This window comes from Rana temporaria, chromosome 2 (genome assembly GCF_905171775.1).
Source record: "Rana temporaria chromosome 2, aRanTem1.1, whole genome shotgun sequence".
Classification (NCBI taxonomy): Eukaryota; Metazoa; Chordata; class Amphibia; order Anura; family Ranidae; genus Rana; species Rana temporaria.
Window position 1 is genome coordinate 122290223 of NC_053490.1, and position 15675 is coordinate 122305897.

General features: G+C 41.0%; 1 protein-coding gene across 2 annotated transcripts in view; it reads right to left on the reverse strand.

Annotated features, from left to right (window-relative positions):
* ARHGEF25 (Rho guanine nucleotide exchange factor 25) overlaps positions 1 to 15675 on the reverse strand; it is a 439794-nt gene that overhangs the window by 45659 nt on the left and 378460 nt on the right. For both annotated transcript variants that reach the window (XM_040340892.1, XM_040340893.1), the window contains 2 exons: positions 12532 to 12659; positions 5034 to 5100 (listed from right to left, as the gene is read on the reverse strand). In XM_040340892.1, the coding sequence (XP_040196826.1) occupies positions 5034 to 5100; positions 12532 to 12659 (195 nt within the window). The remainder of the gene's footprint in view (positions 1 to 5033; positions 5101 to 12531; positions 12660 to 15675) is intronic.

Sequence of the window (15675 nt, forward strand, 5' to 3'; positions counted from 1 at the left end):
TCACTGTGGGACTGTGATGTTAAGGGGCACTGCAATGTAAAGGGGCAGTGATGTGAAGGGGAACTGAGGTCACTGTGGGACTGTGATGTTAAGGGGCACTGCAATGTAAAGGGCACTGCAATGTAAAGGGGGGCAGTGATGTGAAGGGGAACTGAGGACACTGTGGGAATAGGGTACTGTGATGTGAAAGGTGCGCTGAAGACGAATGACGTACAAGGGACTGTGATGTGTTATAGTGCCAACGAGATTCGGACCTCTGCAGGAAGAAAATTTTGTTGACCGGACCGCTGTAAATTTTAATTCAAGACCCATGTTTTAAAACATCACTTTAACATTTTTAAAATATTATAATAAAATGAACCCAAAGCATTACAATTTCCTTTGTAAAATAGAACTTTGGCCAGGCTATGACAGTGCAGGCTGCCTTAGTCTCTGGTCGCTCCTGATGACGACAGATGTTGAAATGTGTAGGGTGGAGCCACACTTCAAGTGACGTCACGCTGCACACAGTCATCCGCTTGCAGCTTTCTCTCACACCTGGAGACCGTGGGCTAGAGCACTATACATGCTGTTACTACTTAGTGTCTGGCATGACACAATATAATGTAAGCGTATCGGCTTTTATTCAATAGACCAGAAGAACAGGATATTTTGGAAAATGGGAGGTTTCAATCCTTGAGTGACAGGAGAAGATAAGTGGTAGAGACAATTAGATCTGTCAAGGATTGGACTATTTATGTGGTCATCTCCCAAAAGAGTATTATTTTTGCTTTGTGGGTGAGTACATGTTACTCTTAAAGGTGAAGGTGTGAATTTAACACTTTGAACTATTCAAGCACGGAGAACTTGTGGTGAAAGGGACTTTTTAATAGTTTTTTGATTTTGAGACACAATTGTGGACTTTTTATAAATTTTAAGAATATTGAAATGTTATTGTTGTTTACACATTACATTTTGTAGGGCATTGATTTATGCACTTTGTTTACATATTTATCCAATTGGGTAATTCATTATTTATTTGAATAGCACTTTTTATGATATGCAAATAATTTTACTTTTACTAATTTATCACACTTGTTGAGATAGCATATTGGGACAATATTTATTAGTTTTTCAGGGTGGTCATTTTCTTTGAATATTTGATTTAACACCTGGGGGCAGATCCACAAAAGGATTACGAGTACAAAGATACAACGCGGGAATTTTAAAATTACGCCGGCGTATCAATAGATACGCCGGCGTAATTTTAAAATTCCCGCGTTGTATCTTTGTTTTGTATCTACAAAACAAGATACGACGGCATCTCGGAGGGATCCGACAGGCGTACGTCTTAGTACGCCGTTGGCTCTTAAGGTGCAATATTTTGGCGGCCGCTAGGTGGCGTATCCGTAGAATTCCGCGGCGAGTATGCAAATTAGCTATTTACGGCGATCCACGAACGTACGTCCGGCCGGTGCATTTTTTTACGTCGTTTTCGTTCGGCTTTTTCCGGCGTATAGGTGGCGTACTCAATGTTAATTATGGCCAACGTTCCCGCGTCTAATTTTGAATTTTTTTACGTCGTTTGCGTAAGTCGTTCGCGAATAGGGATTTGCGTAGAATGACGTCACCGTCGTAAGCATTGGCTGGTTCCGGTTTAATTTGGAGCATGCGCACTGGGATACCCCCACGGACGGCGCATGCGCAGTTAAAAAAACTTTGTTTACGTTGGGTCACGTCGTATTTACATAAAACACGCCCCCATTACATCCATTTGAATTCCGCGCCCTTACGCCGCCAAAGATACACTACGCCGCCGTAACTTACGGCGCAAATTCGTTGAGGATTTGAAAAAAAAAATAAGTTGCGGCGGCGTAGTGTATCTTAGATACGCTGCGCCCAGCGGATTCTTATGCGCAGGTACATGGATCTGCCCCCTGGTAGGTTTCATGTGACTGCAGCTTAGGGAATAGGTCCAATCTGTGGCACAGACCAGTTTAAATCTTTACAGGCTATGAGCATATTATTTTCATAATAAAACGGTACATATGCTTTAAAACAAACCCCCACTGACCTCTGTAGCTACAGGCACCTAGGAGTAATTCATCCTCCAGGTTCCAATAAAAAAAAGATCACTTTTTTTTCAGCATTTTTTTTCTGCCTCCTGTCAGCAGTTGGTATCCTGCTAGCCTTCTAATCTGTAATAAAAACATGGAGTGGGTGCACAGGAAGTGGGAAGAGAGCAGAATGCTGAGACTTGAAACTTGAAAGACTTCACTTGATCTCTTGCAAGCTTTTTGAGAATGAATTGCTCAATTACAGAGCCTGCAACTACATTGTCCTAGTCACATAACAATTACGGTAAATATTCCTATAAAAATGTCTCATTACCTTGGGTGTACCTTGTAAACTTGGACATTGTGCATGCATGGCCACTGTATCAAGCAAAACCACTGGGAATGGTGCCAGATTCACTGCTGCACTTGCAACTATTGTTGCACGCTGTTTAGACTAGTTCCTTTATGTGTTGATTAAAGGGCATCCTTTTATCAGCACATATTGCCAGTTACCACACTCATACAAGCATAAATAAAATATTTATATTTTATTAAAAATGTATGGTTTAACACCAGTGCTTACCCTAATCTAATGCCCTGTACACACGATAGGTTAGTCTGATGAAAACGGTCTGATGGATTTTTCCATCAGTTATCCGATGAAGCCGACTGATGATCAGTCGTGCCTACACACCATCAGTTTAAAAAGCGATCGTGTCAGAACGCCGTGACGTAAAACACAACGGCGTGCTGAAAAAAATGAAGTTCAATGCTTCCATGCATGTGTCGACTTGATTCTGAGCATGCATGGATTTTTAATCGATGGACGTTCTTACAGACGATCGTTTTTTTCTATAGGTTTTTTATCGATCAGATAATTTTAAAACAAGTTCCTATTTTTTTAACCTATGGATAAATAACCGATGGGGCCCACACACGATCGGTTTGGTCTGATGAAAACTGTCCATCAGACCGTTTTCATCAGACTAACCTATCATGTGTACGCAGCATTAGTTAACCCTAATCAACCTTTATTAGCTCCTACTTCCCCTTTAGCTTTATTTCTACATTTCAATTTTTTTAATTTTCATTCATTTTGTTCATTTGAATTTGTTGCAATTGATTAAATACAAATGTACAAAATTTTACAAAGGCCTTTTTTTTTATTTGAAAATAACTTTGGCAGGTGTAGTACCCAATGTAATGATGTAAACAAGACCAAGGATAAATCCAAGGAAAGATCCAAGCTTTACTCACCGGCCAGCCCACTGACAACCGAATCAACCTATCTAACCGTATGCGTTAAAACAGGGGTTTAGTCTGCACACATTTGCAAATACATGCGTAAGCCACAGAGCCTCGTCACGGCACCCTGGTATCTGTGGTCCTATCTCTAGCTTATGAGAGACTCCACAATGGAAGCATTGATGGATAGGTGGAGGCCAGGTGGACTGAAGGGAGCCACCCCTTCTTAAAGGTACAGAAGCCCAAATTGTAATACTGCAGCTGCTGACTTTTAATATTAGGACACTTACCTGTCCAGGGAGCCCGCGATGTTGGCACAGCAGCTGATCTTAAAATCGTCTGTCGGGTGCAGCCGCTGCTATTCCTGGTAAGGGAACCGGCAGTGAAGCCTTTCAGCTTCACAGTCGGTTCCCTAATGCGCATGCGTGAAAGACAAAATTGCTAATGAAAGCATTGCCTAACTTAAAGGGGTTGTAAGGGTAAAACATTTTTTCCCTAAATAGCTTCCTTTACCTTAGTGCAGTCCTCTTAAACATACCTTATCCTTCGATTTTGCTTTTAAATGTCCTTATTTCTTCTGAGAAATCCTCACTTCCTGTTCTTCTGTCTGTAACTACACACAGTAATGCAAGGCTTTCTCCCTGGTGTGGAGAAAGCCTCTTGAGGGGGGAGGGGGCAAGCAGGCAAGTCAGGAAACTCTCTACTTTGCAGATAGAGAAAGGAGCTGTGTGTTAGTGGGCGGTCCTGACACTCCTGCTCGCCCCCTCCCCCCTCAAGAGGCTTTCTCCACACCAGGGAGAAAGTCTTGCATTACTGTGTGGAGTTACAGACAGAAGAACAGGAAGTGAGGATTTCTCATAAGAAATAAGGACATTTAAAAGCAAAATCGAAGGATGAGGTAAGTGAAGGAGGACTGCAGTAAGGTAAAGGAAGCTATTTAGGGAGTTTTTTTTACCTTTACAACCCCTTTAACATATGTATTGCTTTGGTGCTATAAGTAATAACACATAATTTCTGAATAAGTAATAATAGGCCCACAGCTGAAATGTGAAAATGATATGCTTGTAAGGTATATACAAGTGCAGATGAGGAAATCATTAAATCCAGAATGTTCAGCTCCTTTTACATGCTTATGCTTAACTGCTCTGCTGAAAAAAGACTAGCCAAGGAAATAATGAAGCACACATTGTGCTTCATTATGATTCCTAGGATGTAGGTACCTATATTTTTAATACTTTCCTTAGCAGCCATCTTATAAAACCAAAGAAATATACAGATCCACAGAGTTGGCCCATCCCCTATAGCCCTCTGTTTTGTTATCATGGCTCTTTCAAAGATGCAGTCAGAGAGCGAATGTCTGAAGGCAAACAGATTCTGCTGTGCTCTCGCTTTAAAAAAATGCTCTGGTATAACTAAATGTTTGTAAAATAAATATATCATGCACATTAAAATTCAAAACCATCAGTTTTAAGATGTATAAACAACAATAAAAAAGGAACATCAAAAGCCAATCCAAATTCTTTATAGTTTCCCTTTAAAGTAACACTGCTTGGTCAAAAATCCATCCTAATCTGGGATTGGAAATGGAGGAGCAGTAGCATTCTGGTAAGGTTATTCCTGTCCTCTTTCCACCTGTTATCATGTTCACTGTGTTTAACTGACAGTCCCAAGGAAAGCAATAAATAAAATAAAATAAAGGCTAATATACATTTGTGCCTGTTAGTAAGAATGGTAAAGAAAATACAGTGTTACCTCTACTATTTGGCCCAAGTCTTCCACATACATCTTCTCAGTTTCTACTAACTCCATTAGAACATACCTGTACAGTGTACAAAAATTGGAAGAAGTTCTTAATAAATATATACCGTATAAAAAATCCTGGATAATTTATATGTGATCTTACAATTGCTGCTCACAAGGTCACTTTTCAGAAGAGAAAGAAATCTTGGATTTTCCCAGGTTTGTACACAAATTCGCTTTGGATGGAGAACAATTAAGAATCCTGCTCTCGTTTGGTAACAGAATAGCCTTAAGGACGAATGTGAACTAACTTCTCCAGTCTACTACCACAATACTGTATGTAGCAGTTTGAATGTGTTTTCACAGTATTCAGTGATAGGCACCTACCCAGGACTCTAATACATGGATGTAAACTGTACTTTGAAAATATGATCCATGATTTTCTATGCTAGGCTCTGAACAAAGCAATATGCTATTAATAACTGTTTTAGACTATAATGTAACGGACAGCTCTGTAAAAACTGCAAATTCTATAAACAATTTTAACTCAGATTTATATAACCAGTAAAAGTTATGTTACAACATCAAATGCAGTTTTTAGGCAATTTTACCATATGCGTGAAAAAAGGGTACTTTAATGCCGTGTACACACAATAATTTTTTCCGATGAAAACGACCGTGTGTGTGCCCCATCTGACTTTTTTCCAAGGAATTCCATCAGAGTTTAGAAATAGAACATGTTCTATTTTACTCCGATGGAATTCCGTCGGAATTCCGATGTGCATTTGGTCGGGCAGAAGCCTGATCGTGTGTACGTGGCATAAGGGTACTAATAGAACACACATTTCCAAGAAAATATATAATTTCAAATTGGCTTAATTTTCATTGGAATAACCTTTTTTTTGGATGAAATGTTGTTAGTATTAAATAAATCTTCATTTAATCACAAATTATTTAGTGACGCTTGTCGATAATTTTTAGTTTAAATGCAAATGTACAAGCTTTTATTGCGCTTTCAAACCTTCATTGCTTATTAAAAGTATTTAAGCAAGCCAGCTGTAGCTTTTAATTTTCTGTCATCCACACTACTGAGAGGTATTTTTATATAAAGCTACACACACAACACAATCTGTGTCTATAAGCTGTAATGGTGGCACTCAAAAAATTACAGCAACTTCACCATGGAGCAAGGTATGCTTTGGAGTCCACCTCCAAAGCACACCTTGCTCCATGGTGAAGTTGCTGTAATTTTTTGAGTGCCACCATTACAGCTTATAGACACAGATTGTGTTGTGTGTGTAGCTTTATATAAAAATATTTTGTGTGTTTCTATAAAAAAAAGCTTTATATAAAAAAAGTTTTTATATAAAAAAAAACTCTTGTGTCTAAATAGAGAAAATCTTCCAGTGTCATGTGACTACATCACATATGATTGACTGGACATTCTGTAGCCACATCCCCCCAGATTACATATTTTAAGATTGAAAGTATTAAAAGTGTCACTGTGTTAACTGACTTAAGATGATGATTTTATAATACTTACATTTTTCGTACATATAGGTTTTTACATTTATAATGGGTACTCTACTGAACAATAGGGTTTATTTACTAAAACTGGAGAGTGCAAAATCTAGTGCAGCTCTACATGGTAGCCAATCAGCTTCTAACTTCAGCTTGTGCCGTTAAGAAAATGTAAAACATTGTCAAAAAAAAACAGTAAGCGGATTGGTTTCTATGCAGAGCTGTACCAGTTTTAGTAAATCAACCCCTATGTCTTTCCTCTGGTACCTCTCCTTCTACTTTAAAGCCATTTTAGTTTTAGGAAATCTCTCCTCTACAGAAATTCCTGCGCATTTGATGAGTGTCAGATGGAATTTGAAAGGGAGGTAAAAGAAAGAAATTATATTTAAGCGAGAAAGGTTTAGAACTGCTTTTCCCCCCAACTCCTATCCAGATGACAGGATTCAGACAGGACAGAAATAAAATAGAAATACAATCTATAGTAACCCAGACAGCATTTAAAGTTAGACAGCAAACACTTCTTAACAGAGAGAACATATAAAACCTGGTGAAATTTGTAACTGTTCCTTTAACTCATTAAGCTACAAAAATGTCCTAAACCTTCAGGTCACACTACAGGTTACACCTACAAGAGGACTGGACACTAGCAATCAGAAAAACCCTCCTACTATCAGTAGGCTCCAGTTCTGTAGCAAAGCAGTGCCTCAATAGACTCCAAGAAAAAGATTTTACTGTATAAAAAAGTCATATGTTCTTTCCCATCAATTGTGAGAGACACAGGAAGTCTTCAAGTTTAACGAAAACCAAAAGCAGTCCAGCTGAGGGATAGGCAACAGCAAACAAAAGCTAACAGGCCCAGCGTAAACAATAGAAACTAGGGACCATCTGCAACTGAAAGAGCCACCAGAAGGACCTTACCAGGGCCGATTCTATGGTCACAGGTGCCTGGGTGCAGAAATATTTCTGGCGCCCCCACATGGGAGAGAAGGAGGGAGAACTCTGGCACTTCGGCGCCCCCACCTCAGCAGGCGCCTGGGTGCAAAGCACCCTGTGCTCCCTGCCTAGGATCGGCCCTGGACCTTATGCCCATCCACCTGGCAGAATTGGGAGAATATGTGAACTGAATATCAGATGGCAGCCTTACAAACCTGGGAAACGGTTGCCTGATACAGAAAAGCCTAAGAGAAGCTCCCAGATTTAGCAAAATGAGCCTTAACAGGAAAGGGAAGAACCCAATCCTTAAGACCCTAAGTTTAAATGATGGTCTGTCTGAACCATAGTAATGGTGGCTAGAGAAGCAGGGCACCCTCCTGGTGCCCATCTGGAATGACAAAATGGGAATTAGTGGATGAGAAATAGACTTCCACTCTCTGAACCACATCTCAATGGAAGGCAATTTCCTTTGCATAAGTTCCAGCCAGACTAGGGGATGGGAGAACAATATCCCGATTAGGGTGAAAGGCAGAGGCTACCCTAGGCAGGAAGATAGCCCTGGGCCTCAACACCACCTTGGTCTTTCAAAGAACCCTCTATGAAAGACCAAAGAGGGTTCTTTGCAAACTAAGGCCCCCAGTTCTGAAACTTGCATCAAAGAGGAAATGGCTACAAGAAAAGCAGCCTTTATGCTAAATGAAAGGAATAGACGGTGCTGAGAAACAAATGCTGGTCCAGACCCAGCTGTAGGAAGGAGGGGATTTGTCCCACAGAGAAATTCCTGGGGTGATGAACCTTGCATGAAGTGGAATTTCTAGCCTTAAGCTGTCTAGGAATTGTTACTAAAGACAAATAGGCAGTTCACTTTGCAAAGAATTTGCACTTTTCATGGGAATTTTCCCCAGAGTTTAGTGAATATGGTGAAATAATATTTGCTAAGAATACCCCATTACCATGCAAAGAAATGAAAAAAAATTTGAACTTTTCCATGACTAAATATTGACAGCCAGTAGAGCTTCACCTCATTCCCTAAGCGTTGGGGAAATTCCCATGCAATGTGCAGTTTCCCTTGAAAAGTTAACAATCTACAGTATTTGCCATTGGTAAATGAACCCCATAGACTCAGAGATGCCTCTGTTCCTTAGTACCCGAGCTTCAAGAGCCCTGCCTTTAAAGAAAGTGAGCCAGAAGCGGAGTGAACTGATCCTAGATCAGGAAATCAGGACACCACATAGTTACATAGTAGGAGAGGCTGAAAAAAGACACAAGTCAATCAAGTCCAACCCATGTGTGTGATTATATGTCAGTGCAATCTTTATGATACATCCCTCCTTTATGATACAAAATGCAAAACCATTACACAGAGCAGTTAGGTATAACCTTTTGTTATTTTAATGTAAAAAACATGAGGGTTTATTAACACTTTAAGAAAATTACCAACATTTAGACCTGATCCGAGAGGCATTGTGCCACAAAGTGCATGTGTAAAAAACATTCTGAGTCCAGCACCTTTGCAAAATTGCCCTATGCATATGCACCGACAGGAGACATATATAAGAGAGAAGGAGAAAGGTCTCCAGCAAGCCATCACAGATGATCCCAATTCAATACCTCGGTCATTTGTCCACAAGCAGAGGGTCAATTGAATTGTAGGTTAGATCCCTTGTAAGAGATTTTGTGCAGCCAGACAAGGTCTGGCAAAGGAAAATCACAGTCAAAGTTAAGATACAAGATATGAGATATGGCAGGATCCACAAAGGGAATTTATCACTTCTCATCGAAATCCTCATCAAATGGATAAAAGGTCAGCAAGCACTTAGAGGAGCAAACAACCTTTCAGGGTGATTCCAATTTTTGTATAAAAACAAATAGATAAGCGGGTGGAAAGGGAAAGACACAAGGTTGGAAAAAAGCACCAGCCTAAGGCCTTGTACACACGACCGAGTTTCTCGGCAAAAACCAGGAGAAACTTGCTGGGAGATATTTTTTTGACGAGGAAACCGGTCGTGTGTACATTTTCGTCAAGGAAACTGTTGAGAATCTCGACGAGCCAAAAAGAGAGCAAGTTCTCTATTTCCTCGACGGGAGTCTCAAATTGGCTCGTCGAGTTCCTGGTTGGGCTGGTTTCCGACGAGAAATTTGAGCGTGTGTATGCTAAGAAACCCTCGCTTGCTCAGAATAAAGTATGAGACGGGAGTAAAAGTAGCATTTGTAATGGAGATAACACATTTTTCAAGCTGTAACAGACTGAAAAGTGCAAATTATCTCTTAACAAACTTTTACTTAACACGCAAACACATGAGATTAGCAAAACCAGCCCCAAGAGTTTAGCCAGTGGAATTGAACTTCCCCTGCCGTTGTATGTGTTGTATGTCACCGCGTTTGAGAACGAGGAGCTTTTGTCTTGACAGTGTGTACGCAAAGCAAGCTTGTCGAGTTCCTTGACAAGCCTAACAAGGAACTCGACGAGGAAAACGATGTGTTTCGCCCGTCGAGTTCCTCGGTCGTGTGTACGAGGCCTGATCCTCTACTTTCAATAGTGTGAGCACAGCAAAAAAAATGGTCTCTTAACCTGGAAGTAATTGCAGTTGCGGTTCAGAAGCTGCTATGGCTGCTGGAAGATTACATACTAAATCTGCCAGACTACATCTATGGTCAGATTCAACAAAGACCTAGATCATGAATGACAGTAGTAAAAATGTCAGGCAAGGGGACAAAGGACCCAGCTACACCCAGCAGAGCAAAGAGGGACGCCAAAGACAAGAAAGACTTTAATAGTAGAAGACAAGATTCCAGGCTGCAGACATCAGCACCCTCAATTGGTTTGATGCAAGCAGTCCCTAACCTGACAGTGGGGGCACCCTTTACAGTGGGATTATAGTCCCTTGTCTATAATCAGATATGTTGCAGTCACATAGCAGTAGGGCCAGCCACAGATGGTTCAAATCTCGGCTGGTTCAGCAGGAACCGGCTGAGATTCGAACTGTGCATGGGCAGGCTGAATGTACCAAGTTGATCGATCTTGCAAATTTCTACAAGCTGCAAGACAAAAATGTGCACCGGCTATGGCCTCCACAATATACTAGCTTAGGGTAAAAAGCCAGGACTCAATATTTTTTAAACACAGACAGCTGGTAGCAGGCGAAGGTCACTTTCAGGTTAACCTCTCAAAGTCCAGTGCAGAGGGGCCTGGATGGAGTACAGTCCAAACAACAGGTTGACAATGGCTGTACCAGACAGCTGCTAATCACAGTCGAAATCACCAGCAGTGATGCAGAGAAAAGTCTTGACTGGAGAAAAAAAATGGAGAGAAACAAAAAAGTTGGAAAAACAATTACAGGTTAATATTTACAACTGCGGAAATGAAGAAAAGTCATCCATTTTCTTAGGACAAGAGAAAAAATATATATATGCTTGTAGTGGGAGGGGTTATAACCTGCTCTGGTAATTAATTCATTTGTTTGCCAGTGTTTAATCCTCCTATAGGTGGCAGTAAACCCAATGGTTTAAGTCTTCCTGTGTCCTTAATTGGATAGGAATGTGATGCTCAAATGCAAAAAAATGGCATGCCATATGTTCCCAGGGACAAAACAAATTTTTAAATCATAACCTATGATTTAATAAATGTAGATACTGCAGATCCTAAATGTCATGAATTATATGTACTTAGACGAAGAGTTTACTGGCACGGGCAAGGCACTGATTCCTGTAATGTTAAACCCCATTCCTTTTACTTAAAATAGATATAGTACATAAATGTCATCACTTGCTGGATTAATGAGTAATGTTTTGCTCAAGGGACACCACCCATTAAACATAAACAGCTCAGTAATCACGGCAAGCAGACTCTAGCCATGCTCTGAATCAAAGTCAGGAGCCGATAATGTAGGAAGCAGCTCCTGATTGGTCACATCCCCCGGATATGCACTTCTATTGTCAGGTGCTGGAGAAAGCCTTATTACAAGTCTGTTTTTTTTCCTCTGGACTTATCAGTGGACTAGCATTTCTCTCACCACAGACCTTATCATCCATGAACTTAGCCATATCTCCAATGGCCCAGCATTCCTATGATCAAAGGCATTACTGAAAAAAGCCCCTTACTCACTCATTTAACTTTAGACAGCAGTTATGCATGCAGGCACAGTTCAATTGCTTTAATCAGACAGTTTGACTTGTTACATTTGACAAGCACAATAACATGCGTATTCAGACTGCCCAAATATGTGTATATATATATATATATATATATATATATATATATATATATACACATATTAAGATAAGCAAGTGAGGTCTCGTACACACGACCGAGAATCTCTTTGTAAAAGAAACATCGTTTTCCTTGACGAGTTTCTTGTCAGGCTTGTCGAGAATCTTGTCAAGCTTTCTTTGCATACACACTGTCAAGACAAAATCTTGACGTTCTCAAACGCGATGACGTACAACACGTACTGGCGACACCCTTGGGGCTGCTTTTGCTAATCTCATGTTACTGCGTGTTAGTAAAAGTTTGGTGAGAGACGATTCGCGATTTTCAGTCTGTTACAGCGCAACGAATGTGCTATCTCCATTACGAAAGCTACTTTTACTGAAGGTGCGCTCCCAACTCATACTTTATTCTGAGCATGCGCAGGTTTCTAAGCATACACACGAACGTGTTTCTTGTTGTAAACCAGCCCGATGAGAAACACGACGAGGAAATTGAGACTCCCGACAAGAAAAAAGAGAACATGTTCTCTTTTTTTCTCGTCGAGATCCACGACAGTTTTCTCGACGAAAAACATACACACGACCGTTTTTTCTCGGGAAAAAAGCTCTGCCAGCATTTTTCTTGATGGATTTTGCCGAGGAAAACGGTCGTGTGTACGAGGCCTCAATGTCTGTCAGGGTTTAAAAATGGCTTATACTTATAAAAGGTCATCAACTGATTTGGGCAAATCAAATGACCAACTTTACTACTAGAAACTCACCCAGTGGTATTAGGTGTTATTAGTATTACAAGAAGAAAGATGAGTAAAGGCCCATTCCCAATAAGCCCCAAAAAGGACTCACTTACATACTCTTTTCTAAGGCACTCTTCCTTTCTTCTTCTGTTTCTTCAGGGGAATAGGAGGAAACAACAGACGTTTCAGAAGTTATAGATTCTTTCTTTCTGGAGTCTGGGAGGTAGGGTGTATGCGGATCCTGAAAAACAGAGAATTAAACCATCTTCTATAAACAAAACCATATTTGTCTTTTGTAAGAATTAATTAATTGCTGAGATTACTTATATAGATTAACAGAAGTAGAAAGAGCTGGCAGGCATTCCATGTCTAGAGAACAGAGGGCCTGGGTGGCTACCTTTAATATATACCAGTGGCATAGCAGCTGAGATGCAGAAGGTTCCAGCCACTACCCAGTCCATAATTCTAGGGTATTCAGAAATGGCTTTGCTTATTAAAGAAATCTCTGTAGAAATGGAAGCATCACCATGGTCAGAAGACTCCCAGAAGATGTGTGTTTCTGTGTTTCTGGTGGGAATTATTAAAGAGAATTTCCAAACAAAAATATTGTAAATCCAGCGAAAAGGCTTATGTAAGCCTGTAATTGCTGTTTAGGGTTCAGAACAAATGTTCATATGTGCAAATAGCAGTAAAGAGCCAGCAGAGTAGAAGGCTCTGCCTTACCCCTACATCATCAAGAGACCCACTTTGGTTTCCAGTTGTGTCAATAATAAGGTCATGATTTGTAGTCAGTTCCAAAAAAAATGTACACACACCTACAATAACATGACTGATTCAATATGGGAATACGATACTTCCTGGTGGTCTGATACCTCCACTTCTCCCTGTGACCCCCAAATCCTGTGGGTGTTAGTGTGTATATAGAGTAAATGACAGTAATATTATAACTGGACCCTTTAGAGCAGGTGTATTACATTTAAATTCATGGAGGTCTGGTCAGAAAAATGTTCTTACAACAAAGGTCCTAACCACATGTTTATGTGATGATTTAGTTCCTTCACATCACAGCCCTCTCCTCTTATATCTCAATCCTATTCTTACATCGGTATCCTCATATCACAATCCCCCTTTTACATAAAAGTCCCACACTTCACATTACCTCAGTTTTCTCTGCCCCTCTTCAACCCCCCCCCCCATCCCTTTTACAGTACACCTCTGAATTCCCCCTCACATCATCACCCCCCCTTTGTTCACAGCAGTGTCCTCAAACCCCCCCCCCATCCCATTTATGGCCTTGCATCCCCCAATAGTAGTGTCCTCTGCCCTCATTAATATCATCCCCCTACAGTAGCGTCCACCTCCGCCTCCTTCAACCCCCCCCCCCCCCAACAATAATGTTCTCCTCTGCCCTCCTTCACCACATCGTCGTCCCCTCACAATAATAATGTTCTCCTCTGCCACTTAACAGTCTCTCTACTATAGCTATCCTGCATCCCCCCTGACTGTTGGCCGTTTGGTAAATATACCCCTCAGCTGTTAGTTTCCCCTGTTATCTAAGACAACCTATTAAATGCAGTAAAAAGAAAAGGGGTTCTGACAAGGTGGACCCTGCAGTAAGTTAAAGGGGTTGTAAAGGCAGAAGTTTTGTTTATCTTAATGCATTAGTATAAAAAGCCTTCTGTGTGCGGCAGCCCCCCTCAGCTCTCGCTGCTGTCAATTAAAGTCAGTCAATGTGGAGAGGGGGGGTGGTGCCAAACCGCGGCTCTGTGTCTGAATGAATATACGAGGAGCTGCAGCTCAGCTTGGGTGCCCCTATAGCAAGCTGCTTGCTGTGGGGCCACTTAACAGGAGGGAGGGACCAGGAGCACCGAAGAGGGACACGAGAACAAGAGGATCTGGGCTGCTATCTGCAAAACCACTGCACGGAGCAGGTAAGTATAACATGCTTGTTATTTTTATAGAAAAACAACAAGACTTTACAATCACTTTAAGCAGGAATGACCAGTGCCGACCCCCTACCATGGGTCCTGGTAAGCCCATTGGACCCAGGCGGCGCCCTGCGAGGGGCAGCAAATCAGGAGTGTTCTGGGACAGTGCCAGGGCCGGACCTAGGCACTCAAAAGGAGGAGGACACGAACATGTGCATAGGGGGTAGAAGAACCAAAGACGTGGGGGAGCTCCTAATGCGAAGGGGGAGAATTCTGATGTAAAGAGAGATTTTGATATAAAGGGAGAAACTTGATATTCAGTAGGAGGCTATTGATGTCAACAGAGACTCTGATGTTAAAGGGGGACTTTTTATGTAAGTAGGGGCTACTGATGCAAAGGGGAACTCCTAATGTAAAGGGGGGGGGACTTCTGCTGTAAAATGAGACTCTTAATGTTAATTAGGGAGCTTATGATGTGAAAGGGGGCTCCTGATGCTAATTATGGAGCTCCCGATGTTAAGGGGGAATCTTGATGTAATAGAATTTTAGTTTTAATTATCATGATATAAAATAATGGATGTGGGGGCCTTTTGGTGGGGGTTAGGGGAGGGCAGCATTTCATTCTTGGACCCAGGCAGCACAATATCTTGGGCCAGCCCTGGGAATGACTTCCACTTCTTTCAAGACTTCAGGCAAAGTTGGCCATATACTAGTAAAATTTTGTTTGAATTTAGTTTTTGCTTTTGGGAACTTTCTAGTGGTTAATGTGGTCAAGTTGGTGTATCTATGCGCTGTGGTGGGGCGACAGCTGACACATATGAGTAATATACTAAACGTATACATAATCTTAGGAAAGAAATAGTGTGTAGAGCCAAAAGTAAATAAACAGAGATTAAATGTGAATACTGTGTTTTAAATGGACAGCACATTGAAATAAAGTCGTTTTTTTTTTTAAGTGAAGCTATTGAGCTATTGCTTATGCTATTGTGTATTGTGACAGGAAGTCAGGTAAATCTGTGGGTTTTGTCACAGACGGGAGATACATTTCTGCCTTGTTTAGACAATACACCAATTATTATCAGGTGTGGGCTGCAGAAGTAGCCAGGAAGGTTTAAGGGTGTTGAAAAACTTCAGCTGTTCAGAATGAGGCAATTAAGGCCTCTATAAGTAATCCAGAGGATTACTACTGATTGCTGCATCCTGAGGCTTTTTGAGTGAAGGAGAGCAGTGAACAGAAATACTTCTGAAGAGGTGGGGTGCTGTTGATTTTTCTGTGTGATAAAAATCAAAAAGACTATTTGTTTTGCTGCTGTATGACCAGCAGTGTCT